At 39.4% G+C, this 24,329-nt stretch overlaps 1 protein-coding gene across 1 annotated transcript in view; it reads left to right on the forward strand.

The window, feature by feature from the left end:
• The first annotated feature begins 330 nt into the window (after positions 1–330).
• MYO5C (myosin VC) overlaps positions 331–24,329 on the forward strand; it is a 32,933-nt gene continuing 8,934 nt past the window's right edge. The window contains exons 1-32 of the mRNA XM_017742544.1: positions 331–490; positions 2,591–2,733; positions 3,579–3,744; positions 4,013–4,157; positions 4,565–4,721; positions 5,263–5,406; positions 6,324–6,405; positions 6,986–7,093; positions 7,619–7,725; positions 8,364–8,629; positions 9,035–9,116; positions 9,441–9,581; positions 10,259–10,384; positions 10,987–11,070; positions 11,943–12,077; positions 12,418–12,515; positions 13,997–14,083; positions 14,170–14,281; positions 15,207–15,418; positions 16,036–16,201; positions 16,552–16,698; positions 17,248–17,412; positions 17,640–17,733; positions 18,301–18,364; positions 19,549–19,729; positions 20,317–20,410; positions 21,230–21,293; positions 21,380–21,460; positions 21,850–22,030; positions 22,869–22,962; positions 23,715–23,766; positions 24,020–24,185. Coding sequence (XP_017598033.1) covers positions 331–490; positions 2,591–2,733; positions 3,579–3,744; positions 4,013–4,157; positions 4,565–4,721; positions 5,263–5,406; positions 6,324–6,405; positions 6,986–7,093; positions 7,619–7,725; positions 8,364–8,629; positions 9,035–9,116; positions 9,441–9,581; positions 10,259–10,384; positions 10,987–11,070; positions 11,943–12,077; positions 12,418–12,515; positions 13,997–14,083; positions 14,170–14,281; positions 15,207–15,418; positions 16,036–16,201; positions 16,552–16,698; positions 17,248–17,412; positions 17,640–17,733; positions 18,301–18,364; positions 19,549–19,729; positions 20,317–20,410; positions 21,230–21,293; positions 21,380–21,460; positions 21,850–22,030; positions 22,869–22,962; positions 23,715–23,766; positions 24,020–24,185 — 4,104 coding nt within the window. The remainder of the gene's footprint in view (positions 491–2,590; positions 2,734–3,578; positions 3,745–4,012; positions 4,158–4,564; positions 4,722–5,262; positions 5,407–6,323; positions 6,406–6,985; positions 7,094–7,618; positions 7,726–8,363; positions 8,630–9,034; positions 9,117–9,440; positions 9,582–10,258; positions 10,385–10,986; positions 11,071–11,942; positions 12,078–12,417; positions 12,516–13,996; positions 14,084–14,169; positions 14,282–15,206; positions 15,419–16,035; positions 16,202–16,551; positions 16,699–17,247; positions 17,413–17,639; positions 17,734–18,300; positions 18,365–19,548; positions 19,730–20,316; positions 20,411–21,229; positions 21,294–21,379; positions 21,461–21,849; positions 22,031–22,868; positions 22,963–23,714; positions 23,767–24,019; positions 24,186–24,329) is intronic.

Raw genomic sequence — 24,329 nt, forward strand, 5'->3', positions numbered from 1 at the left:
ACCGCAGGGCACCGAGGGGAGCCGCTTCGCCTTGAGAGAAGCGCTCCTTTAGCGGGACTCTCGGCCTCCAGGAGCGGGTCTCGCTGTCCTGGCCAGCGATTAGGCAACGGGAAGGCTCCAGTGCCCTTCCCTGGGCACTCGGGCTCGGAGCGCCGCGCTTTCTCTTGGGCAAACACGGAACCTGTGTGGGAGAGCTTGGCCCTAAAACAAAGATTCTTTCTCCTTAATGCACCTGCCGAAACTTTTGCACAACTTTCCCCACTTCTCCGGTAGTCACCGGAGTGTTGTGACGTATCGTTTGTTTGCTTAGCTTTAAATAACAGAACCAACATGGACATGTTGGCGATTTACAAACCTGTGCCTCGTCTATTGCGAGAGCAGCTGCTCCCCCTGAGCCTGGGGCTGCAGCGCGGCTGGGTCCTGGTGCTGGTGCCGCTCTCGGAGCCGCTGGAAGAACGAACGTGGTTTTCCCGGGAATTGTGTCGGGCAGGTGAAGGGGGGAAGGAGTGCGGGTGTAACCTGACACGGAAATGAGCAAACTCCGTCTGTTTACCTGCGAGGCAGGGTTTGGAGACAGCCAACTCTAGGCTGGGTGCATTTGCCAGTGGAGGCTCCTGCGACTCCAGGGGCCTTTCCTGAAGAATCAGTGCTTTTATCGCATTCTTCTTCCTCCCTTTCTCGTCCTTGACTTAATGCAGTTCATTTTCTTACATGGGAACGCACTGTGTGCCCCTGAGGCTGTTTGGTGGTGATATTTTAACTCGCATAGGAAAACAGCAAACAAAGAATTCAATTTAACAAGCATTTTTTGTAAGCCAGGAGGTCAGCATAGTGTAGGAATGATACAAATAACAATTTACAGGTAGGTAGATAGATACACATAGAAAACTCAAATATAAAGCTAATTCAGCCACATCTTTCATGTGGCCATTAAATAGATCCTTGTGGAGCTGGGCTTTTGTCCAACTGGTCAGAGAGATGAAAACATTGCCATTATAGTGGTTTGGGGTAGTTTAGAAAATATCTTAGTGATTTTGGATACTGTGTGAAAAAATGCCATCATGCTGAAAGCATCAGCAGGGAGGTGTCGTGGAAGCGGCTCAGGTTTCCACGGGTGTTCATGCCCTGATGAGCACCAGGTTGGCGGGTGGCTCACTAGAAAGGGCCGTGTCTGTCCTTAGAGATACTGAAAACTCAGCTGGAGAAGTCACTGAGCAACACCAGCTAACTCACAGGGCTTTCTTGTGCAAGGCCCTCTTCCCCTAAATTGTTTGGTGTTGATCCTTGGGGGTTAGAATTACAGAAGCTACAGCTGTGCAGTGGGGTTTGCTCTGAAGGCACCCACCATGGTTCACTGGGGTTCTTGGGGCAGAGACAGTCATATTCCGAGGATCTACTGGAGCTTCCAAGGCTTCTCCCAAATTAGAGAGAAAAAACGTCATTTGCGCCAAAACCAACAGTTGCAGCACCAGAACGAGAAGGAATACCCGTCCCCAAGGTGGCTGTGGGTCTGCTAACACTCCATGAAATCGTGACTAATGTTAATTTTTCAAGTAAGCAGCTGCAGCAGTTCTCACAGGTTTATTTAAACAGCTTGTTTCAACTGACCATGAATATGGCTGAGGTGAGGGAATTAAAGGAAGGGTTCTGGCTATCAAAAGCAGAAAGGTGCTGAAAGAGTTTACATCATGGTCTCTTGTGTGAGTAGGGACACATGATGTCACTTTGTCAAACCCTGTCAGGATGAGAAGGATGCACTACCTCAGTAGAGAAATTCCCTACTGACTGAGGTTTCCAGCTGTGTTATGTCCTTTTAAGGAACGTTGTTTCTGATAGCTTTTCAGGCAGAGCATTTAAAGAAGTTGCTTTTGCTTCAGAGTTTTAACTTCAGCATAGGAGAACTAAATGGTTCAAACCATTTGAATATTTTCTTCAAATATCTGTGCTTCAGAAGGTTAGAGGTACCTTGCTGGGAAGGAGCTAAAGTAAGCCAGTTGATTGCTCATAAAGAAACCTGCTAGGAGTCTTTGAAGTTTGTCCTAGAGCAGGGAAAGATGTTTGGAGGTTGCTCTCCAGTCCCATTAAAAGAAAGACTGCACAGACCCTTTTTTGGGAATGGCAATGTGCCTGTGGCAAAATGTGTTCTAAGTTCAGTGTCCTAAACTTGAATTCAGGGAAGTGATTGTCTGAATTCTGGTAAATGAGATGCTTTCTCTGGTACTTGCTTATTTGGACTCTCCTAGAAACCAGTTCTCTCCCTTAAGTGTATTTTATTATTTGTTCAGTGTTAGAGGGTTTGAAGAGCCTGGCAGCAGTCTGGCCCTTGCTCACCTCCCTGCATGCTGTGTTCTTCTGCACACTCTGCACTGAACAGGAGCAAAATATGCATGTCTGAAATTAATGAGTCTGCTTTCTTTTTTTATTCTTTCATGAAAAATAACAAAACCACAAAAAATACATCCTGCTGTACAGAGCTAATAATAATAATAATAATAATCCCTAAAAGTCCCGGCATCCAGTTCAGCTTCTGGGTTGCACTTGATGTTTGAAAGGTATTTTTTCGTGCTAGTCTGGTATTATGATAGTAGCTAAACTAACTGTTACCTTGTTTTTCTGTTGCAGTACAATAGGGTTTGGATCCCTGATAACAAAGAAGTTTGGCAGTCTGCAGAAATCACAAAAAGCTACAAAGCTGGAGACCGTTTTCTCCATGTGCAGTTAGAAGATGGAACTGTAAGGAGAAAAGCTGAATTATTGTGGGGTTTGCTGAGATATGTTTATGTAGAAGCATAGGACTCACATTTGTGGGATCTAAATAACACGTACATATTTCCTTTTTTTATCATATTGGAATTGGTACAGTACACATCTGCTGCCCAAAAATACGAGGAGTGCAATTCCACTGTCTGTATAACGTTAGTATGGAAAACATACCTCAAGATTGCTTTGGAAACAAGCCCTGAAACTCATCTCAAGTTGAAGCAAATCAGAAGTGCAGGACAGGCATAGTTCTCTCTCACAGAGCCAGCTGCTGCTTTTTTTGTTGCTTTATGTAAGATCTGTTAATTTTAGTATCCAAGTTGTTTACAGATTTAAAATTTTGAAAGTGTTTCTGTATTTCTGCATTCCTAAAAAGTATTAAAGGTATGATTAAATGGATTTGTTGAAAGAAAGAGAATTGAGTTTTAAACTTTCTGTAAAGAAAACTGAGGGGTTGCAAGTGGGGATAGTTACAGAGCTGACTTGAGTTCTGACCAGGGCTTTACTTTCATTCAGTTGCAGCTGATCTATTATTCTCATCTGTACTTGAAATATGTGTGTGTTTAGAGAGCTAAAAGTGAGTCCCATTTTTACAGATTTCAATACAAAATATTGTAAATAAAGGGAATGAGGCTTGCTTTTTCATAAGGAACCAACAGGTCCAATTTCCCCAAGTTCAGTGGGATGTGTGGAATCAATGAAATAGAAGATCAGGCAGGGCTCCATCAACTCTGTAACTTCATGTAAAGGTAGAAGATGAGTTTCTTTTTATGCAACATAATGCATTTTACGACATTTCAAGTAATTTTTGTGGACAGGAACTGAATTACCCTGTTGATCCAGCTCCTTTGCCACCACTACGAAATCCTGACATCCTTGTTGGTGAAAATGATCTCACTGCCCTCAGTTATCTCCATGAACCAGCTGTTCTACACAATCTTAAAATTCGTTTTGTGGAGTCTAAGCTTATCTACACATACAGTGGTAAGCTAAGTGAAATGAAGAGTTTTTAGAAAATCTTTTTTTAAAAAGTATTAATCTTTGTTCAGTTTGCAATATTGATGTGTGTAATGTTTTCCTGAAGTGTATTTTAACTTATGTTAACTGGTTTTATATATGAGTATAGACTTGTTTGTTCATCAGCATCTTCTACTTAGAAAATATTTCTAGTTTGTATTATTTTAACTTGCCCAAACCAGGCATTTCATGTAACTAACTGTGGTTTATTTTTGTTTTGTACATTTGGTTGTAGGAATAATTTTGGTTGCAATAAACCCCTACAAGGAGCTGCCAATTTATGGAGATGCAATTATCCATGCATATAGTGGGCAAAACATGGGGGACATGGATCCACACATATTTGCTGTGGCAGAAGAAGCATACAAGCAAATGGCAAGGTTCAGTATGTTATTTAATGTCCATAAATAACACTTGAATTCTAGTGGCAGTCAGTGTTAATTGTCATTTAGTTTTACTGTGTATCTGCCATTGGCTATTAAGAATACCTTTGAACACGTAGCTTAATTAGAGGAGAAGGAATTCTTTAACCAGCTGAGGAATTTCTAGAACTCAAAACTCTTTTCGTTCTTGGTGAGGGGTAACACACTGGCTTAGTGAATAGCAATGACAAAAACCTAGAGGTTACAAGTGAAGAGGAGTAAGAGAAGAATAGATGAAAGATGGAACTGATACGTGAAGTTGGGCACAGCTGTGGTCTCAAACATTGTTTCATACGTGTAATTCCTACATTTATTCATGCACTTGAGACATATCTGATATAAACTGTCTGATTGTTTGCTTTTAGAAATAACAAAAATCAGTCTATTATAGTCAGTGGAGAATCAGGAGCTGGAAAGACTGTGTCTGCAAGGTATACTATGAGATACTTTGCCACTGTGAGTAAGTCAAGCAGCAATGCACATGTGGAGGATAAAGTATTGGCATCCAATCCAATAACAGAGGTAAGTTTTGGGGAGCATCTGTCAAGTCTGTACTCATCAAGGGAAGAATTCTGAGAGCTTCTGGGAAGTTTTGTTTGAAATCTTTGGGGATGCTTTATCTGTCTGAGTTAGATGTCTGGATTAGAAGTTCAGCCTCTGAATGTTACTGATGGAAAGAGGTGGTCAGCCTCAGGAGCACCCTGGTACAGTCTCATTTACCAGTGGCCCTTTGGAGGTGCTGGTTTGCCTCCAGAGCATTGTTTGACCACCTAATTAGATGATGATATAACAACATTGAACAAATTATTTGGTTTTATTTATGGGACCCTTATGGTGAAAAAGCCTACTTCGTCTAGCTTTCAGTTTGTGTAGCATTATACTGTCTGACTTGAGGCTTGTCGTCAGTTTTGGGCCTCTAAATTTAAGTTAACACAGCTCAATGCTGAGACTGATCTCTGAGCACCTTTGATTTTAGAAACCTGTAGTTGATTCCAATTTTGGCAAAGTTATTCTTTTGAGAGACGTGAGTACCTCAGATTGTAAAAGTTGATAATTTTTGTAGGCTGTGGGCAATGCAAAAACCACTCGGAATGATAACAGCAGTCGATTTGGAAAATACACTGAAATCAGTTTTGACCAGAGTTACCAAATCATTGGAGCTAACATGAGAACATACCTGCTTGAGAAATCCAGAGTTGTCTTTCAGGTGGGTAAAATAAAGTCTAGAATAGCCAGTGTCAGTATAGCTACTGATGCACTATACTAGGTCTGTATAGAAAATATTATGTGAAGTTCTAAGTAGTGTATCCAATCAGCATTTGATTTATCTTTTAACAGGAGCTAATATTATTTATTATAAGAAGTGATTTTATTCCACGTTCCTCCTTATGTTAAGTGAAGGATGCTCCTCAGGGACAGTTCCCTGAGATAAGTGCAAGAAGTATTTGAGAAATCTGTAACTTGTGGTCACAACAGTAGCAGAGGCCAATTGTGTCTGGAAAGGAACAGCATATACAGGGCAGAGAGATTCTCAGTAAAAAACTGGCTGAAAACTTAAAAGGCCAGGGCTTATTTCATGTGACTCACTACAGTGTCATGGCATAATTGTGATAATATACTAAAGCAGGCATTTAATTTTATGAAACTGTTTTTACAAAGGTTTCTTTTTTAGTAGTATTGTAACTTTTTAAGTCTGCTGAAAAATACTTCTGCCCTGAAGGATGGTTTGGAAATGGAGAGTTTTTTGAGTTCCCAACAGGGCAGTGTTCCAGCTGACACTCCTACACATCTTTTGGTTACAGGGTTTGACAGTTCTTATTAGTTGATGGTTGTTCAAGCTGAAGAAATTGTTAACATCCTTGGGGAAAGAACTCAGCATATTGGCAATGGAAATAAAGTATACTTGAATTGAATGTATCACTTTCAAAGCTCTTGCTGATGTCTAAGATGTGCCATTTTAATAATAAACAATTTCTTTGCTAAACTGTCTTGCAGCAGAATTTAGCCTTCAGTTATCATTATCAATTTATAATAGTGTTGAATATCACGGGTTTTTCTGTTAGTTTCTTCATTTCATTGTTAATTATCTTCTTCTGTAATGTTGCTCTTTGCTTTATTTTACAGTCAGAGAATGAAAGGAACTACCACATATTTTATCAGTTGTGTGCATCTGCTATGCAACCTGAATATGAGCATCTTAAATTGGGTAGGTCTCCAGAAAATAACCTGCTCTTCACTTTTGCAGTGCAGGATTTTAAGGCTGGGTTTTCGAGTGCAGGATGTTTAGTGCATTACAGCATAAATCTCACAGCCTTAAAGCAGGACCTGCTTTTTAAGTTGCTCAGCTGTTAATCCTGCTGGTTTTGAACTTGGTAGCAAATCCCTGGTAACTCAAATAGTGCACAGTCAAGTACCTGAGTGTCTTTGAAAATCTAATTTTCGTACTTTCTTTAGTGACAGATGCCACGTCAGCTTAGGGACTTGATTAATTTATCTACAGAGAAGCTGGGAGAAGCAGAATTCAGGTGTATGTTCACTCAGCCTCCCTTCCTGTTTGTTCATTAGGTGGAATATTAAGATTTTTAGGAATTATGGGTACTAATTTGTGTCAGTTTAACTGAGTTGGGTACATGGATTTCCCTCAGGAAAAAGAGGACCTCCAGCTCATTGCTGAAATGCTGTCCTCTGATAGCATCTTTAATTTTTTTGTGTTGTAAAGTTTTAACAAGCGGCTCTCCACAGTCCCTAATTTTTGCAGGGTTACAAGATTTGCTTCTTATCTACAGGAAATGCAGAAGAATTTAACTACACACGAATGGGTGGCAGCACTGTAATAGAAGGAGTTGATGACAGAGCAAATATGGTGGAGACTCAGAAGACGTTTGCCTTACTGGGTAAATTCTTGGGGATACACTTTCAGGAGATTTTTTTTTCCCCTGAAATGGGCAAAGGTAGATTGTTTCTGAAATATCCAAAACATTAGTAGTAACTACCAAAATATTTTATTTCATGGCTTGTCCATTGTGGTGTTGGTCTGTTCTCGAAGTGCTGGGCAGGAGCAATTAGCAGTTGGTGTTAATTGTTACTGGTCAGAAGCACTGAGGGCTGGAGTCTTCTTGGCCCTTAAACTAACATGCTGCAACAGAGGTGGAATTGGAAGCTTCTTTGCCCCTGTATGGCTTGTGTAAGAGCTAAATCAGACTTGAGCTGGCACTTGGGGAGGTGCAGGAACTTATACCCAATCTGTCATTGGATCAGACAGGCAGAAAATTGGCAGAACCAGGGATTTGTGCATAGTACTCTGCAGAGATGCTGTACAATTCTTGGCTGCACAGCAAAGCAAGTAACCCAGCATTGTTCTGCTTTAATTAACTGTACTGTTTCTGAGTATTTCAAATAATCAAGGAATGTTTTTTTAGGTCTGAAGGGGGATTTTCAGATGGATGTTTTTAAAATGCTGGCAGCAATCCTGCACTTGGGCAATGTGGAAATAGCAGCTGTTGGAGATGAGAGATCATCCATCAGTGTAAGGAAGTAGCTCATTCAGATACCAACATTTTCTATTCTATTTTATGCCAGAAGTGCTTTAGCAGTAGTTTCTCTCGTATCTGGGGCCCAGAGCAGCATTAAATCTGGTGTACCAAACTTGACTGATTTCTCCATCCCCATCTGTGTGGAATCACAGTGAGTGTTCACACAGGCGCTGTTCTGCGCCCAAGTTCAGAAAGTCTTAACAAAAGGCAAAATGTGGCTAAGACTACACAGATCCAACTGATCCACAGCTGTTGGAAAATCCATTTTGGAGCTTTCTGCAGGGTGCAGGAAACAGAGCATGGTCAAAGCTGCTCAGAATGTGTCCCAGCAAGCTGTGCAAGTCTAAAAACCAAGAACACCTAAAAATAGACTGAAGTAACTTTCTTACAGTGTCTTAATCCAAAGCATCTCATCCAGTCCACATTTTTCTCTCCTGTATCAGGAGCTCTATCCAGCATTATTTGCTTTAGCTCATCTTGCTCTTTTGCCAGATGAAGGAGTAAACACAGCCCCTCGCCTATCTGAAAATAAAAATCACAGTTTGATGTCAGGGGCGCAGGGACTTCCCTGTCGAGACAGCATTTAAGGTATTAAATGTAGCCTAATGATATTTCTTGATCTTCTTTAAAGATGGAAGATAAACATCTCAGGATCTTCTGTGAGCTTCTGGATTTAAACTGTGACAAAATGGCCCGGTGGTTGTGCCACAGAAAGATTGTCACGACCTCAGAGACGGTGATAAAGCCGATGACGAGGGCCCAGGCTGTCAATGCCAGGGATGCTCTGGCAAAGAAGATCTACTCTCATTTATTTGACTTCATTGTGGAAAGAATTAACCAAGCTCTGCAGTTCCCTGGCAAAAAACACACTTTCATTGGTGTTTTGGATATTTATGGGTAAGAAGTCTCTGGAAACAGAGTGCCTTTTCTTTGGCACGTTTTTGTGCTGGTAATGAATTTGGAGGGGCTACTTTTACTAAAAGGTCATGGTCAGATAAGTTCTTTAGCATCCAGATTAGTGGAAATGCTCAGCTACTATAAATACCAGAATTTTTTGTGAATGAGGTTTAAATTTAACTTCTGATGTGATACTTTTAGATTTAACTCTGGATTTTTTAACTGTATTATGCCTGGTAACATCGGCTTCTAGAGAAGTTTTGAAATTCCTTACCATCTTCATTAGTCTTACCTTTAGTTAATCTTCTTAAAAACGTTAGGATAGCTCCAAAGTCTTTCAGAGATGCTACCATTAGATTTTGATGTCAAAAGATTTTTTTTTTCCTTATTTGAATTGTGTTTCAGGTTTGAAACATTTGATGTGAACAGTTTTGAACAATTTTGTATCAATTATGCTAATGAAAAACTACAGCAGCAATTTAACCTGGTATGTTCTTTTTTTGTTACAGTTCTTTGTCTTGTTTTGCTTCAGGGTGGATATTAGTAAATGCTACTTGTGCTTGAGTAATGGATATTTCTGGATAATGCCTGCCCAGTAATAAATAGAAATATTTTGTTTTTATATGTGAGCGTAGCTACACACAAACGTACATAAATGAAAACTTTTGAGTTTATTTTCTTACAAGACAGACATGTAATATACTTCAAAGTATATTTTTTTCTCTCACATACAACTATGCGCATGCACACACTGTATTTGTCTTCCTTAATTGTAACCTTCTTTGTATTTTCATAATTTTTGCAAACCCAGCATGTCTTTAAACTTGAACAAGAAGAGTACATGAAGGAAGATATTCCATGGAATTTAATAGACTTTTATGACAACCAGCCTGTCATTGACCTTATTGAAGCTAAAATGGGAATTTTGGAACTTCTGGATGAAGAATGCTTGGTAATTTAAAAATTCTTGCATTTAGAGCTCATTAAAAAAAAACCAACTATATAGATTTTTACAAGTGGGGCTTGTAATCCATATTTTACCCTTTTCATTGGGAAATAGAGCATCTTCCTCAGAGAAGGAACAATAACGCTTGCCCTGTATTTGGCAGTTTTGATTGTAAATTACTTAGTCTATTTTCCTCTTAGAGAATTAGGAACCTAAAACTGAATCTTAGAACTTACCTAGAAGTAAGCCAGCAACTGGAGTTGATCACTGTGGGGGCAGTGCAGGACTGGAAGAGGTTAAGCAGGAGGGCAGTGGGGTCCTCATCCTTTTGCCCTTTCTGGGTCTGAGTCCAAGCAGCAGTTTGCTGCTGGGTGTCTTGCTCCAAGCAGGAGTTTGGACTGCTCAGTCTCCAGGAATCTCTTCCACCAATATTTTTTAAATTATGTTGTTCTACAAGTCACTAATTTTGATACAAAAATTGTGGATTAATACAACCTTCTTTCCTAAAAATATTTGCTATGGGGAGCCACCAGTGAGGCTGAAGAGATGAAAACTGGTTGTTATCAGGCCTTGTAATTCACTGAAGAGGTTTTATGCAGAGTGTTCATTGACAGCCAGCAGCTCTGCTGCTCCTAACAGCCCACCTGAGTTTGTTAAAGAGGTTGCCCTTCTCATTTTTACAGTTGCCTCATGGAAAAGATGAAAACTGGCTTCAAAAGCTATATAATAATTTTGTCAATAAAAACACGCTCTTTGAAAAGCCAAGGATGTCAAACACTTCTTTCATCATTCAGCACTTTGCTGATAAGGTATTGTTTCCCCATGTTTCTAGCAGTGGCTCATTCAGAAAAAAAAAAGTAATGTAGGAAATAGGGAATATTAACCACAGTTATTTGGAACTTCTATAAAATCGATCTTCAGTGCACTGTGCTATTTATTTATTGGTAATACTGCCTGTAACACACCACTTGAATGTAAGAAGTGCTTAAGGTAATGAATTTGAGAGCATAAAAAGAAATCAAGATAAAACAGCAGAAAAATAATAGAATGTGTCGATAGAACAGTTATAGTTGTAGCTCATACACATTTTAGTCTCAGTTATTTACATTACAGATGTGGTATTCCTTTTTGGTGTTTTGATTTGAAATCATAGAATAATGAAAAAAGGAGGAAAGAAATTCCTAATGAAGGCAGAAGGATTTGGATTCTGGCAGTTTGTGCTGCTTCTAAATTTGCAGTATGCACATATGTAATCTTGAGATTATGGAATTGGGAAAAGCAGGCTTCCAGCCATCATGTTTAAGATTCATAGAGCTCTTGGCTACCACAGCTGAGAGAGTAAGAATTATTGTTTTGCCAACTGTTTGTTTATGTGCTGCTGAAAAGTTAATGATTTCACCTGTTTGCACAGGTAGAATATAAATGTGAAGGATTTCTGGAAAAAAACAGAGATACAGTACACGAAGTATTGATTGAAATCTTGAAAGAGAGCAAGGTTTGTGAACAAACAGTAATGATTAATTTTCTGAATACCTGATTTTACTGGAATTAATTCAGATCTGATTTTAAAATATTTGTACTGATATAAAGATTTTTAATAGGTTGAATAAATTAATTTATTCTTAATTTTTATTAATATTATACAAGTATCTGTTTCTAACATCAAATACTATACAAGATGAAAAAACAAAGTGTTCAACTTCCTTCATATATGTGCATTTACTTTGCTAGTTATGTTGGGGTTTTTTTTAATATTTCCCTTGAAGAGCATTTTGTAATCCTTGTAACTGAAAAACATTTTTTTTTCTGTAGTCATTACATGCAGCTTTGATAGGTGGTTTATCATTAACAACTGCCTTTGTTTATTCTTCAAAAGAGATTAGGAGAATGCCAGGGCAAGGAAAACATCAGGTGTCTTATGTGTGCCTGCCACTTCCCATCTGCTTGTCCCTTTGAAGTCTACAGCCTTGAGACTTCAGGATTACTCTTAAGAAGCTAACTTCATCTGACCTGAAAATATATTCTGAATTTAAATTGCACACTGCCTTAAGTGCTCTTATTTTTAGCTCTGCTCTGTGTTTGTGTCCATATTTGCTTATATTGAAATAGCTTTTGCAGGCTGCTTTCCTAGCTGTAGACTTCTGTGTGTGAAATGTGTAAGTGCTTCACAGTAGACTCAGAATCATTGCAACTCTTGTTTCAGTTGTTGTTTGTTTGTGGGTTAAATACCCACAGGTCTCAAAGTCCTGCAATACCTGGTCTAAGTATTAAAGGGTTTGCATTTTTTGTCATAGTAAATGTAATTTTGATTTAAATGTTGCTGCAGTTACACAGTGTTTAACTCTGGTTCTTTCACCACACTTTTAGTTTCATCTGTGTGCAAATTTTTTTCAAGACAGTCCAGTGTCCGTTTCACCTTTCAGTTCCTCTATAAACATCAAATCTGCCAGACCTGTTCTGAAATCACCCAACAAACAGCTCCGGACAACTGTGGGCAGTAAGGTACTGCACAGACCTGCTCTTCTGTGGTGTTTGTACTTCCTGGGGGGTGCTGGGCACTCTGAGACCCGATTCTGTCACTGTCCATGGGGGACTGTCCAGTTTTCAGGACAGCAAGAGCCACAGAGCAGTGCTCCAGGTCTGGGTATATGTAGGTGTGTTTATTTTATATATAGGACGCTGTTGGGTACAGCCAGACTCTTCAATTTCCTGTGTTTAAGATCGAAGCACTAAGAATATCTCCCAATATCCAGCCAAAACCTAACAAATAATTAAGCTACTAAGATTTTGCTTTTTACTGGAAAGTTTCATTAGCAAAACTCTTGTGTCTGGTATTTTCTAGTTCCGGAACTCTTTGTCTTTACTTATGGTGACCCTCAATGCAACCACTCCTCATTATGTGAGATGCATAAAGCCAAACGATGAGAAGTTGCCTTTTGAGTGAGTATGTCAGTGGTGCTCAGCTGTGGTTTTCTGTTTCACTGTAGCAGTGTGTCAGCAAGCTAAATTCTTATTGTTGAGAAACTTCCCATACAGAACATACTTTTTCTTTCCAGATAGCTCAAATTTAAAAAATGTGTTGTCTTCCTACAAAAATATAATAATTAAGTATCATTGTTGTTGCCTTAAAAATTCTTTAAGCTAGTATTTTTCAAGTTAGATACTAGTGCTTGTGTATTTCTCAGAACGTTTTTAGGGCAAAGGTTGTCCACCTTTGGTTTAAGTTGATGAATATTTTGTATAGGTATGTTTGCCCTTATACAGTATGGACTAACCCCAGTTCATGTTTAGAGAATAAAAGCCTCTGCCATTTTCTTTGTGAACTTCCCTTTTGTCTGCAGAAATATTTAAAAGAGCTTTGTAAGTCAGAAAAGGTATGAACAGTGTAGAACATAGCCCTAGATTTTCCCCCAATTTTTATGTAATTTTAATGTTTTCGTACAATCATATGTGGCAGATAATTTTCATAATTCCTATGATCAGGTTGATAACCACTAACCATGAGTAGGAGTTAACTTTGATGCAGCTGTTGGTCTCTTGTGTGGCCAGACCTGTGGAAGCACTCTGGTTTCAGTGCTACAACTTCCAGCTGGAAGGCAGTGCACTGACAAATGAAATTAAAGCTTTTATCAGGAGGGAAGAGGCCAGATTTGATTCTAAATTAAGTCTTTTAAGTGTGTTAGTTCATTTTCTTGTAGCCAGACAAAATCTTTCCATGCAGAACATGTTACTGATGATACTATATCACTATCAGTGCAGTGAGCTCTCATGATTCTGCAGTGAGGGCAGAAATAGCTTGGGTAATGTAAAAACGTGTCGGAATTAGACTAGAAGAGAGCACCATAAGCTTCTGAAGGAAGAGTGTAGTCATCTGCCAGCCACAGGGATCTCTTGGCTGGTACTGATTGACGCTGGTGGTGTGCTCTGTGGGTGTATCAGCTCCTGTCCAGAATTAGAAAGGGCCTTTCTGTGCCTTGTGTTTGTAATTTTGAACCCAGGTATTAATGAGTAAGTCCTGGTTTATTCTTAATGAATGGGCTAAAGAATACCTAGAGATTGTCTTCCTAGAGAGTTTCTTCCTAATGGATTGCTGAGGGGATTTATTTCTCTGTGTGTTTTGAGTTGAGAGGGGAACTGTTCTTTACCACTTGCTGCTATGAACTTCACAGTTAATACTGAAAAGAAACAAGAATTTTCATGAGAAGAATAAATACAGTCTTCCTTTGGTTTTGAGGAAGAAACAGAAAACCCAGATACATTTTTTTAAAAAAATTATGTGATGTGGAGTAAGACATTATATGAGAAGCAGGGAGCTTTGTGTCCTATGAGCAGAAATACAAATCCAGTTGGTAGAATGGTTCTAATTATTACAGCATGCCAAACCCAGCAGAAATGTAAAGTATAACACTGCGGTTTTTTAGGTTTGATTCCAAAAGAGTGGCTCAGCAGCTGCGAGCATGTGGTGTTTTGGAAACAATTCGGATTAGTGCACAGAGCTACCCATCCAGGTAGGGATAGCAGTGGGCCTCCCTGTGCCAAAGAATACCTAGTTGTCTGTTAAATGAGTTTAATTTGTTAACTTCTAATTTTCCAGGTGGACTTACATAGAGTTTTTCAGCCGTTACAGCATTCTTATGACACAGCAGGAACTCTCCATAAATGACAAGAAACAGATTTGCAAGATTGTTTTGCAGCGGCTGATCCAGGTTGGTTTGTCTGCACCAACCAATAGATGCATTACAGCATCTATTAGTAATAAAAGGTCTCTTTTGCCAAGAGTGGTATCTCTCCTCAGACAGGAAAGGTGTTCACATTATTTCTGTTTTTCCTGATTTACTGTGCTGTACACAGGCTTGTGGGTCAGTAACCTCGTGCTGTGGCACAGTTGTGATGTGGCTGTAGACAGAGGATTTAACCAATCTGTGCTCAATATTGTCACTTGAAAAATGGAAGATATTCTCTATTTATAAACCAGGAAACAGTAAAGGGTACACATTTGTCAAGTATTCCAAGCACAGGAGGGAGTTTGGTGGTGGAATGCAGCATATTGGAGAGCTGTTCAAAAATGTGCTATTTTGCACGTTGCTTCTGTCTGTTAGATGAGCCTGTGGTGGTGGGGCTGGTCCCAGTCAAGCCAGCGTGTGAGGACTGAGTTCAGATCCAGGGATGTGTGAGACCAAACACAGGCACACTTGCTGAGGAGCTCTGGCACAGGCCAAGGGGGAGAGCTGGAACTTGAAAGCAGCTTCACCCTGAGTTTTTGCTCACACAGCTCGCTGGTTCCAGGCTAGAAACGTGTATCAAAAGGTACTGCTGAGCCCATGGAAGCAGACCTGTAGGAGGAGGTGAAGAGGGTGCTTTTAAGGCCTTGATGATAAGTCCAGAGCCTCCCTTTAATTTTAGATCACGAGTGTACAGCTTCTGGTGTAGTTCTCTTGTGTATTTCCTGCTAAGTGGGTTTTCCCCCACTACATACTCCTGTCTACAAAAAAGGCAGAGAGGATATTCTTATTTAGGAAGATCATGTCTTGTAGAAGAGCTTGCCTGAAGTGACAATTTATAAAAATAAGAGAACATCTGGTCTACAAAAAACCCCTAAAAACTTAATGTACCTGCTGTTTTCTTTTTCAGGATCATAACCAGTATCAGTTTGGGAGAACAAAAATTTTTTTCAGAGCAGGACAGGTTGCTTACTTAGAGAAACTGCGCTCAGACAAGCTGAGACACGCGTGCATCCTGATCCAGAAGTGTGTCCGGGGCTGGCTGCAGAGGAAGAAGTTCCTGAGCATGAGGAAAGCAGTGGTCACGGTGCAGCAGTACTTCCGTGGGCAGCGCACAGTGAGGTGCTCGTGGCTCATCTGTGAATTGGCTCTTGGGGTGTGGCTGAGGGCATGTAGAAGGTCCAGCTGATGCCCAAAGTGTTGCTTTTATGAAAGAGCAGTTCAGGTTGCATTTCCATTTCCTCTTGATTGTAATGATGAGCTTGAAAGTGTTCGAGTTACTCAGCTGATGTAAGTACTCCAGCAGGTTTCCAGTGTTGTCTGCCAGATTCCCAAGAGGCCTGTCTGCCTGTAAGCTCAGTCCTTACCTGATAATACATGATCCAGTTGTTGTCTTGGGCTTTCTGCTGGGCTTCAGAGCCAGAGAAGAAATCAGGGGTCTATGAATTAGTAAGGACAAACTGTGGCAAAGAAAGTGCAGCAGTCAATCAAAGCAGAAAGATGGCTCTGGGTAGGCTTGGAGGTTTTCATAAAGAGACCATCAGAACAACTGCTTGTGGACAGATTTCAAAAGCTGTGGATAGCTCCCTCTCTTTCACTTTGGTTGAAGAATAAGCTCTGGTTTTGATATCTTCTCCTTTTTTTGTGTGTGTGTGTGTGTGTGTAATTTGACTGACCAAGGGAATGAGCATGAGAAATCCAGTGTGACCTAAGTAAATTTTATTGTCTTTTGAATTAAGGCAAGCTGTAACTGCAAGAAATCTGAAGGAAACATGGGCAGCTATAATTATTCAGAAGTACTGTCGGGGTTACCTGGTCCGCAGACTTTGCCAGCTCATTCATGTGGCTGCTGTGACAATACAAGCTTACACAAGAGGATTTCTAGCAAGAAAAAAGTATCAGAAGGTACAGCCTATCAAAAATTCTATTTCAGTAACTGGAAACAGCTCGTGCTCTGTAAAAAAGATGGGCTGTGGCAATTATCCCTAACAGATTACCTTTTGCAGGTCTGGTTCTCATATCTTCTGCTCTGATGGATTTTTTTTGTTTTACCAAGAGCTCTGTTGGGTTTATACTGGATGCAGACCATTTGCTGTGATTTGCAGTGGCTCAAATGTGTCTGCAGTCTGGGGATTTCAGTGCTTTGATATTTCCATGAGATGCATTGTCCTCACCAGTGCGTGTGCACTCACAGACCGTTACAACTGATGTGGGTTGAGCTAATTACAGACAGATGTTAATGCTTTGTTTTAAAGATGCGTGAAGAGCAGAAGGCTGTGATCCTCCAGAAATACGCCCGTGCATGGCTTGCCAGGCGCAGATTCCAGAACATTCGGCGCTTTGTGTTGAATATCCAGCTGTCATACAGAGTTCAGCAGCTGCAGAAGAAGATAGAGGAACAGGTGAGGGGAAGCAGTCAGCTTCTGATTTGTACTAATTTTTTTATCATATCTGTTCTAGTGAAAGATGTTGAATTGAGAAGACAGGAGAATATGTAAGGGTTATGGTCCTTTATAATAAGCTACCAGGCTTTCTAGACCCAGAGTAGAAAGGATCATCTAGGGTTTCCTTATATTTTTGGGTTAATTATGCAAATGAGAAGAGTCTGCAATTAACTTTTTTGGGTTTTTTTACTGTGTCTTACGTCCATCCAATCTCTGGGTGGGGTTACTTGTGGAAGGATGAGTGAGATACTGCTGTGGTGCAACATGTTTTGTAACTTCTGGCAATTCAACATTATGTTTATTTTGCAGCTTATTATTCCAGCCATTCCAGCCAAATTGCCTTTGAAATGGTAGTTTTAATCTGATTGATGGAAACAGTCCTGGGTTGAAATAATCATGGCTGATATGGGATGGTGAGCAAAGTGGGTCAGGTGCTCCCTTTAAAACTCTGTGGAACAGTTTCAGTGCGTGTTTGTGTTTTCTTTTATCCCATCCTGCTCATTGTAGAGTAGAGAAAATCATGGTTTGCTGGAACGATTGACCAGTCTGGCTTCAGCTCATATGAATGACGTGGATACAATTCAGAAACTTGAATCAGAACTCGAAAAATTCGCTGCTCAAAAGAGAACATATGAAGAGAAAGGGAAAAAATATCGAGAGGACAGTGAGCAGGTAAATTTAATGGCCATCTGCGTGCTTTTATTTTTAAATAATGTTTTCAGTTACTGGATTCATCAAACACATGATTTGAGAGTTTCTAAGTAACTGTACTCTTTTGGGGGGAGGCAGAAGGGGGAAGAAAGAGAGTCCATATATGCTTGTTAAAGTGTAAGATCTTCTGTGACCTATTTCTTCCTTCTTTGTAATTTGTATATTTTGCTTACTTTTTGTGTGTACAGAAAATCTTAGAACTTGAGAATCAGAATAAAGAATTACAAGAACAGAAGGAGACTTTAGAAATAAAGCTCCAAGAAAAAACTGAGGAAATGAAAGGTACAATAACTAAAGGGAGTTTCAAAGGAGTTATAGTGGGGTAAAGTCAGGTTTTCATCAAAAGTAAATTACTTTTGTTCTAATAAAAGCAATATAAATGCTGAAATTGTAGTAAATTGAAAGCTGGTCCTCCTCTTGCTTACAATGTGCAAGCATACAAATGCTTTTTATTTAATAGTTAAATTAAATTTGTTCTTTCAATAGCAGAAGCTCTCCTCCTGTTGTGTTTCCTTTTTCATACACACGTATTCCCTCAAAGTGTAGCTTCATCCTTGGTTCCTTTTGTACAACTACTTTTAGGAATCTTAATTTCAAAGGACACAGGCAGCACATGAGATAAAGTATACTTCAGATGAATAACAATTTGGTGCTTCAGAATCTTTTTGTTTCTATAGCATTACTTGTAAAGGGTACTGTGATAATTGTTGGCACTTGCGGAGTAATTTCAGCCTCAGAATATGTTAAGGATTGCTTATTAAAACAAAACTTCTCATTGTGGTCATGCTTTTTTAACAAATGTACACAATTGCATGAAGGTCTTTGAAATACTAAAATATTTTTTGACAGAGAAAATGGATGACCTCACACAGCAACTCTTCAATGATGTACAAAAAGAAGAAAACCAGCGAATGTATGTAATCTGAATTTTATTTCTTTGAAACAGCATTTGTGTTTTCTCTCTCCCTACCTTTCTTTCTCCTTCTGCAAATGTATTATGCTGACATCACTTATGAATCTGTCCATGCTCTTGGGCATTAATGCTGGTACTGAGGTACTTCATGCAGAGTTTAGGAAAAGCACATTCTTGTTTGTGGGTGAGTCCTATGCAGGAAATTATAGTGACTGTTTTTTTGCAGTTTCCTGTCTTTTCATGTGTCTTTCTGAGAGCTGAAAGGCAACTCTGATCACACTGGTTTCTTTGGAGATATCCTCCGAATTTGGTCAGGACTGGAAGAGCAGCTGATGGCCACACCAGTCAGAACTCCTGTGAAGTGAATATGAAAGATACTGCATGAGGCAAAGGCAGTGTTTGTAAAGGACATTTGGTTAAAAATATAAAGGAAAGAACTTTTTTCCCCCCCTTAGGTATTTAATTTGCAGTAAAAATCCTGTTGTACATCAACAAATGGCTGTTGCTTTGTAGCATGCTTTCCTTGGATCAAGTGTTTATTTCCCAATAACTCCTTTCCTGTACGAGACAGAACCTTCAGCACCAGGGAAATGCTGTTCCCTGAAGTGTGAAGAGAGCAGTCAGTCACTGTTCCTGAGGGCTGGAAGCTCTGGGGTGCTCCAGCTCAGTCTGATTTCAGCTGCCAATAACTTCAGACTGTGTTAAGAGGACTTTTTCTGCTAGTTTTTCTGCTTTGCTCATTACCTCTATTATGCTGGAAGCCAGTCCAATCCAGCAGGGGCTGGTGGAAAATGGAAAGCTTCCTGCAGGGTTTTGCTGAGAAGGACACAGGGCTTCCTGCTGCTGCATCCTTCTTCAGTGCTGACTTGTGGCCATGAACGTAGTGGAAAGCTGCTCAGGCAGGGTAACTCACAGAGTCAGAGAATTAGACTTCAGTGGAAAAAACTCAGTTTTGCCTTGAATTCCATCCCAGTATCATTATATTATATGCAAGGAAATCTAGGGATGTTCTCCTCCCGTTATGTAGGTGGATTCTGAGGAAGTAGGATAGCATTTTCAAGTAATTACAGTGCATTTAAGTGTTCTTCAATGAAGCATGTCCTTCAAATTAAAACTAAAATGAAGCCCACTTTTTCACTCAGGAATGTAGATGGATGAAATTACCTTTTTGTTGTGTTCTGCAGGATACTTGAGAAAAATTTCCAAAACCAGAAGCAGGACTATGAAAAGGAGATTGAATTGCTCAAGGGAGAAATTAAGATTCTGAAAGAAGAAAAAACTCAGCTACAGCAACAAATTCAGCAAGAAATTATCATTCAGGATGGCTTGAAAATGGAAGTAGGACAGCTTACAAAACAAGCACAGGTGAAGCATGGCTCATTGCATTTTGGAGTCTTTGCTGATAAAGCAAGTGGAGAATGTGCGTGTTTTGTTTATAGAATACCTTCACTAATTTTTTTATCTCCAGTGCATTTTTAGAAGAAGTTGTAGTTAATAAGCTATATTTGATACATCATTATATTGCATTGTTTTCATGTAGCAGACAATGCAAGGTACTGCTCACAGAAATAAGTGCATGTTTTCAAGAGTAATTGTGCTTGAATATTTATAAATTGAAATCTATAGATCCTTTTTTCTTCCTTTTTGCTGAGAAAGTATTAGTTTCTATGGGGATTTTTCATACATAAGAAAAATGTAGTAGTTTATAAACGGAACCTTGAAATAGTGTAAAGTCACATTTTTTTCTCTGAGTCAATTCCATGGCACAGACTTTTTTTTCAGCACATCACATTATTGTTCTGCTCTGATGCTTGAGAACCAGATGCTTTAAACACAGCACACTTTAAGCTTTTCACCATATTAACTTGTTCTTAGTTACAATTATGATTTAACAGATACTCAGCCCTTGTCATTCAATCCTTGTCTCAGTATATGATTTCTGTCTGATTCAGAAAATACCTGAGTTGCAAAAGGAAATCGAACTTCTTCAGACACAAAAACTGGATGTTGAAAAGCAGGCCCACTCACAGAAGCGAGAGCTGAGGGGTAAGCTGCATACCAGACAGTGCAGAGAACTTCCTGAGTACAGTGTGAGCCAGGCCAGTTCAAACTGATCCCTCCTATGTCAGACAAAACTCCAGTTCTCTTTCCCATCCCGTGGTGGTTTCATTCCATTCATAACTATACCTACAGTTTACAAGGTGATCACTGAGTGCTGAGATCTGGGGTACCCCTTTGAGGAAACTCTGATTTCAGACATTCCTCCTTTGTGTTCAGAAATAAATACAAATGGTTTAAACTTCACCTAGAATTTAAACTTCACTCAGAGTTTAACAAGTATCTTCTTGTGACCCAAAAATGTATAAACAACACTTAATCTAGTTTTCATTCATCCTATCCTTTGTCCTAGATCCAATAATGTCAAATATGCTTAAATGACTTGCTGAGTTGGGTTCTCTTTGGAAGAATGTACTTAAGAGGCACTACTGTTGTGAACTTTGTGTAATGATAACAATGTCATAGAGCAAACCTGCATTTGCAGCATTTAATGTAGTAACCTAGCACTGGATGATAAATCATCTATACAACTCCAGGAGTTGCCCAGATTCAGACCAGAAAGATGTAACTTTGCATTGAAAGTCTGATGTTGAGGAAACAAACAGTATTGGTGGTACATCAGCCTGATACTCCTGCATGTCCCAAAGTAGAACTGAGTCCCTCATTGTATTCTTGTGGTAAATCAGTTATATTTACTGAGTACCAGGAAAGAACCTTGTAGATTTAGGAAGAGGTTGGTTTGATCTCTATAATGAAACATGCAGAGAAAATAATTAATTTTATAAACTCTGTGGGGTTTTTTTGCAGAAAAGATGTCAGAAGTTACCAAGCAGCTTCTTGAAAGTTATGATTTTGAAGATGTAAGAAGCAGGTAATTTTGTTCTGAGGTCTCTTCAGAAAGGCTTAAGAAATGCATTGCGTTCACTTGCACACTAATGGTTCTGCCTTGTGTTCTAGACTCTCTACAGAGGATCTGGAACACTTAAATGAGGATGGAGAACTGTGGTTTGCTTACGAGGGCTTGAAAAAAGCCACAAGGTTAGTTCAGTTCTTCAGTGTTTCCGTAACTCCAAGCTGTGATCTAGAAAATAAACTGAAAGATGAGTGGGTAACTAATTTCACAGTGCAACACTGGACTTCTGTTAAGGAAATGAACCAGCACTACTTTATATGATGGGCTGAGCAGTTTGAAATCAGTTGAATAAACTTCTGCCAAGCCAGTGAGATAAGTGTGTATGTGTCAGTCAGGGAAATGTGTTTCCTGTGAGATATCATGCATAACTTTCAACTCCTTTAATGCACAGGTGATGAAATGGAATATCTCTGTGTAACTCACAGTACTTTGTTTTCACTTTGTATTAAATTTGACCCATTTAATCAAGGTCATTCTACATCTGCCCTGTTCTTTCTCCCTTTTGTTTTAACAGAGTAATGGAAAGCCATTTCCAGTCTCAGAAAGAAATATATGAGAAGGAGATTGAAGGTTTGAACTTTAAAGTTGAACATCTTAGTCAAGATATTAATCATCTACAGAAATTATTCCGAGAGGAAAATGACATAAATGATGGCATTCGGCTTGAAGTTAGCAGGCTAACCTCAGAAAATCTGGTAAGGCCCAGGTGCAGAAGTACAACCCAGATGTGTTTGTGGCACTCAAAACACTGTGGCCATGTCTTTGAAATCTCAGGGCTTGAACAAATGGGGTCATCTAAGGTGACAAATCTTCCCCTGCCTGCTGGGGTAGTCTGTAAAGAGACGGCCAAATTTCTTGTCTGAGCGTCCAGCTTGCTGGGGCAGCCTCCCAGAGACGTTTTGCCTTTTCATTTGCATAAAGCTGATTAGAGATTTTTCTGGGAAGCCTCCTCAGAGTTCTGAGGCTCTCCCCACCAGAGGGCAGCTACACATTCCAAAACAAGCTACAGGCACGGCTGGAGAGCCTGGCAACTGGTGCTGTGCAGAGCTGTCTGACACAAGGAGCTGATGTTGTTCCAGAAGACAGCATATGCCATATCATTTTTCTGTAAAATAATCGAAGGAGTGCTTTCAAAACAGAGTAACAAAAACTGAAAATATAAGGAAAAGTTATTTATAATATTCTTTTTTAAAAATTGTTTTATGGCATATTGAGAGGTTTTTTTTCACTGTCAATTGAACTGGTGAAATTAAAGCCATAGTGTAATTTCCTTTACACTAGAACAGAACAATGGTAACAGTGGGACAGTCCAACAGTTTGATTTGCTCAGTATTTAGTTTTTAAGAGTGGCCAGCAGCAGGTGCCTCCAGGAAAGTTAAACAAGTCAGGGAAGCAGGCAGCAGTGCCCCCCCAGAGCCTCTCTCTGGTTTGGACTATTTGCAGCTGAGGGTCGTGGGGTGACTTAGGAACTCTTGCAGGGATTTGAAAAGAAGGAGGGTGCTGAAGTACACAAATCTCCTTTTTCTCTAAAAGGTAATCCCAGATCTTAAGCAGCAAGTTGCTGAACTTGAAAATCAAAAATTAGATCTTGAAAACCGTCTTCAAGAGCAGACTGTAAAGTTGAAAGGTAAAGTACCACTGTGATCCCCAGTCTTTCAGTTGTTGGAGATGAACATGATGAATTCCCTGGAACTGAACTTCTAAAAGCTGAAGTAATATTCCATGACAAGTTCATTGCCTTATTACTTACTTACTTATCAGTAAAATGAAAGAAAAGTGTTGTATAGTTTACATCTCTTCTTAAAGAACAAGATACATGCAAATATGCGTGCTTTGTTTGCCTTTTTGAGGTCATTCAGTTCTGTGGTTTGGAAGTCTCCAAATGTATTCAACAGGGCTCTGCTAAGAATGTGTGGGATGGAATATGTCCTTTGGAAACAGTCATAAAAAAGATTATTTGGAACTTAAGGCCTACTCTGTGAGGTGGGCTTAAGAGAATGCTGCAAAACACAGAGTGGGAGATGGGGGAAAAGTTCTTCTCGATTTAGGAAAGCATACTTTGCTGAGCAGTTGGAGTCTCTCTAACTGCAGTGTCTTCCTAGGCAGCTGATTTAAAATTAATGAGTGGTTTTACTGCCAACTGCAAGAAGTTAGTAGTATCAAAATTCCTCATCCCATGTAATTTTCTGTGTGGTTATGGAGTAGTCGCATATTTCTCTGATACATTATCCGGCAGGACATTCAATTTCATTTGATGAAACAAAATTCTGAGTGTAAGAAAGATCTACTGAATACTAGTACTGAAAAGTAAATACCTTTGATTTTGTTTCTGTTTTGTTTTGGGGTTTGTTGCTATTTATTACTGAAAAAAAATGGAAGAGATGTCAAATCGGCTGCATTATGAGCTGGAACGGGATAGGACACACAGACGGTAATTTTTTAATTGTTTGTTTGGTTTGTTTTGGGTTTTTTGTTCAATTGTTTGGGGTTTTTTTGTTTGTTTTTAATTTAAGAAATTTATTCACTATAAGCTATGGTAACAGAGTCACTTAAACTCTTAAAAGTATTACCTTCTACTTCAGATTTGCCTCAGAGCTGTGAACAGTTAATAACTAATGGACAAGTATGATCTGACTGTGCTTTCACAGAAGATTTAAGAGACAAGGCTTCTTATCTGTTTTTAGAACTACTGAGGCTCAGAATGAAGTCGATACAAAAGAAAATGAGAGTCTGAAAGGCACAACCCAAGGAACTGAGGGGCTGAGCAATGGTTTGATGCAAGATGAAGTCCAGGATGAAGTACAAAGCAAGATAAAGCAAGTGACAACTCGACTTGCTGTGGAAAACATGGTGGGGAAATGAAATTGTCATTAAGCAACTCTACCTGAAATGCAGGATAAAAAGAATGAAATAATGATTTTGTGGTATGGATAGGATGTTTCTTCAATTAATTGAGGGAGAAAAAAAGATATGAAGGTGTTTCTTCCAGCAAAT

The sequence above is a fragment of the Corvus brachyrhynchos genome, unplaced genomic scaffold (genome assembly GCF_000691975.1).
Source record: "Corvus brachyrhynchos isolate BGI_N302 unplaced genomic scaffold, ASM69197v1 scaffold97, whole genome shotgun sequence".
NCBI classification, from domain to species: Eukaryota; Metazoa; Chordata; class Aves; order Passeriformes; family Corvidae; genus Corvus; species Corvus brachyrhynchos.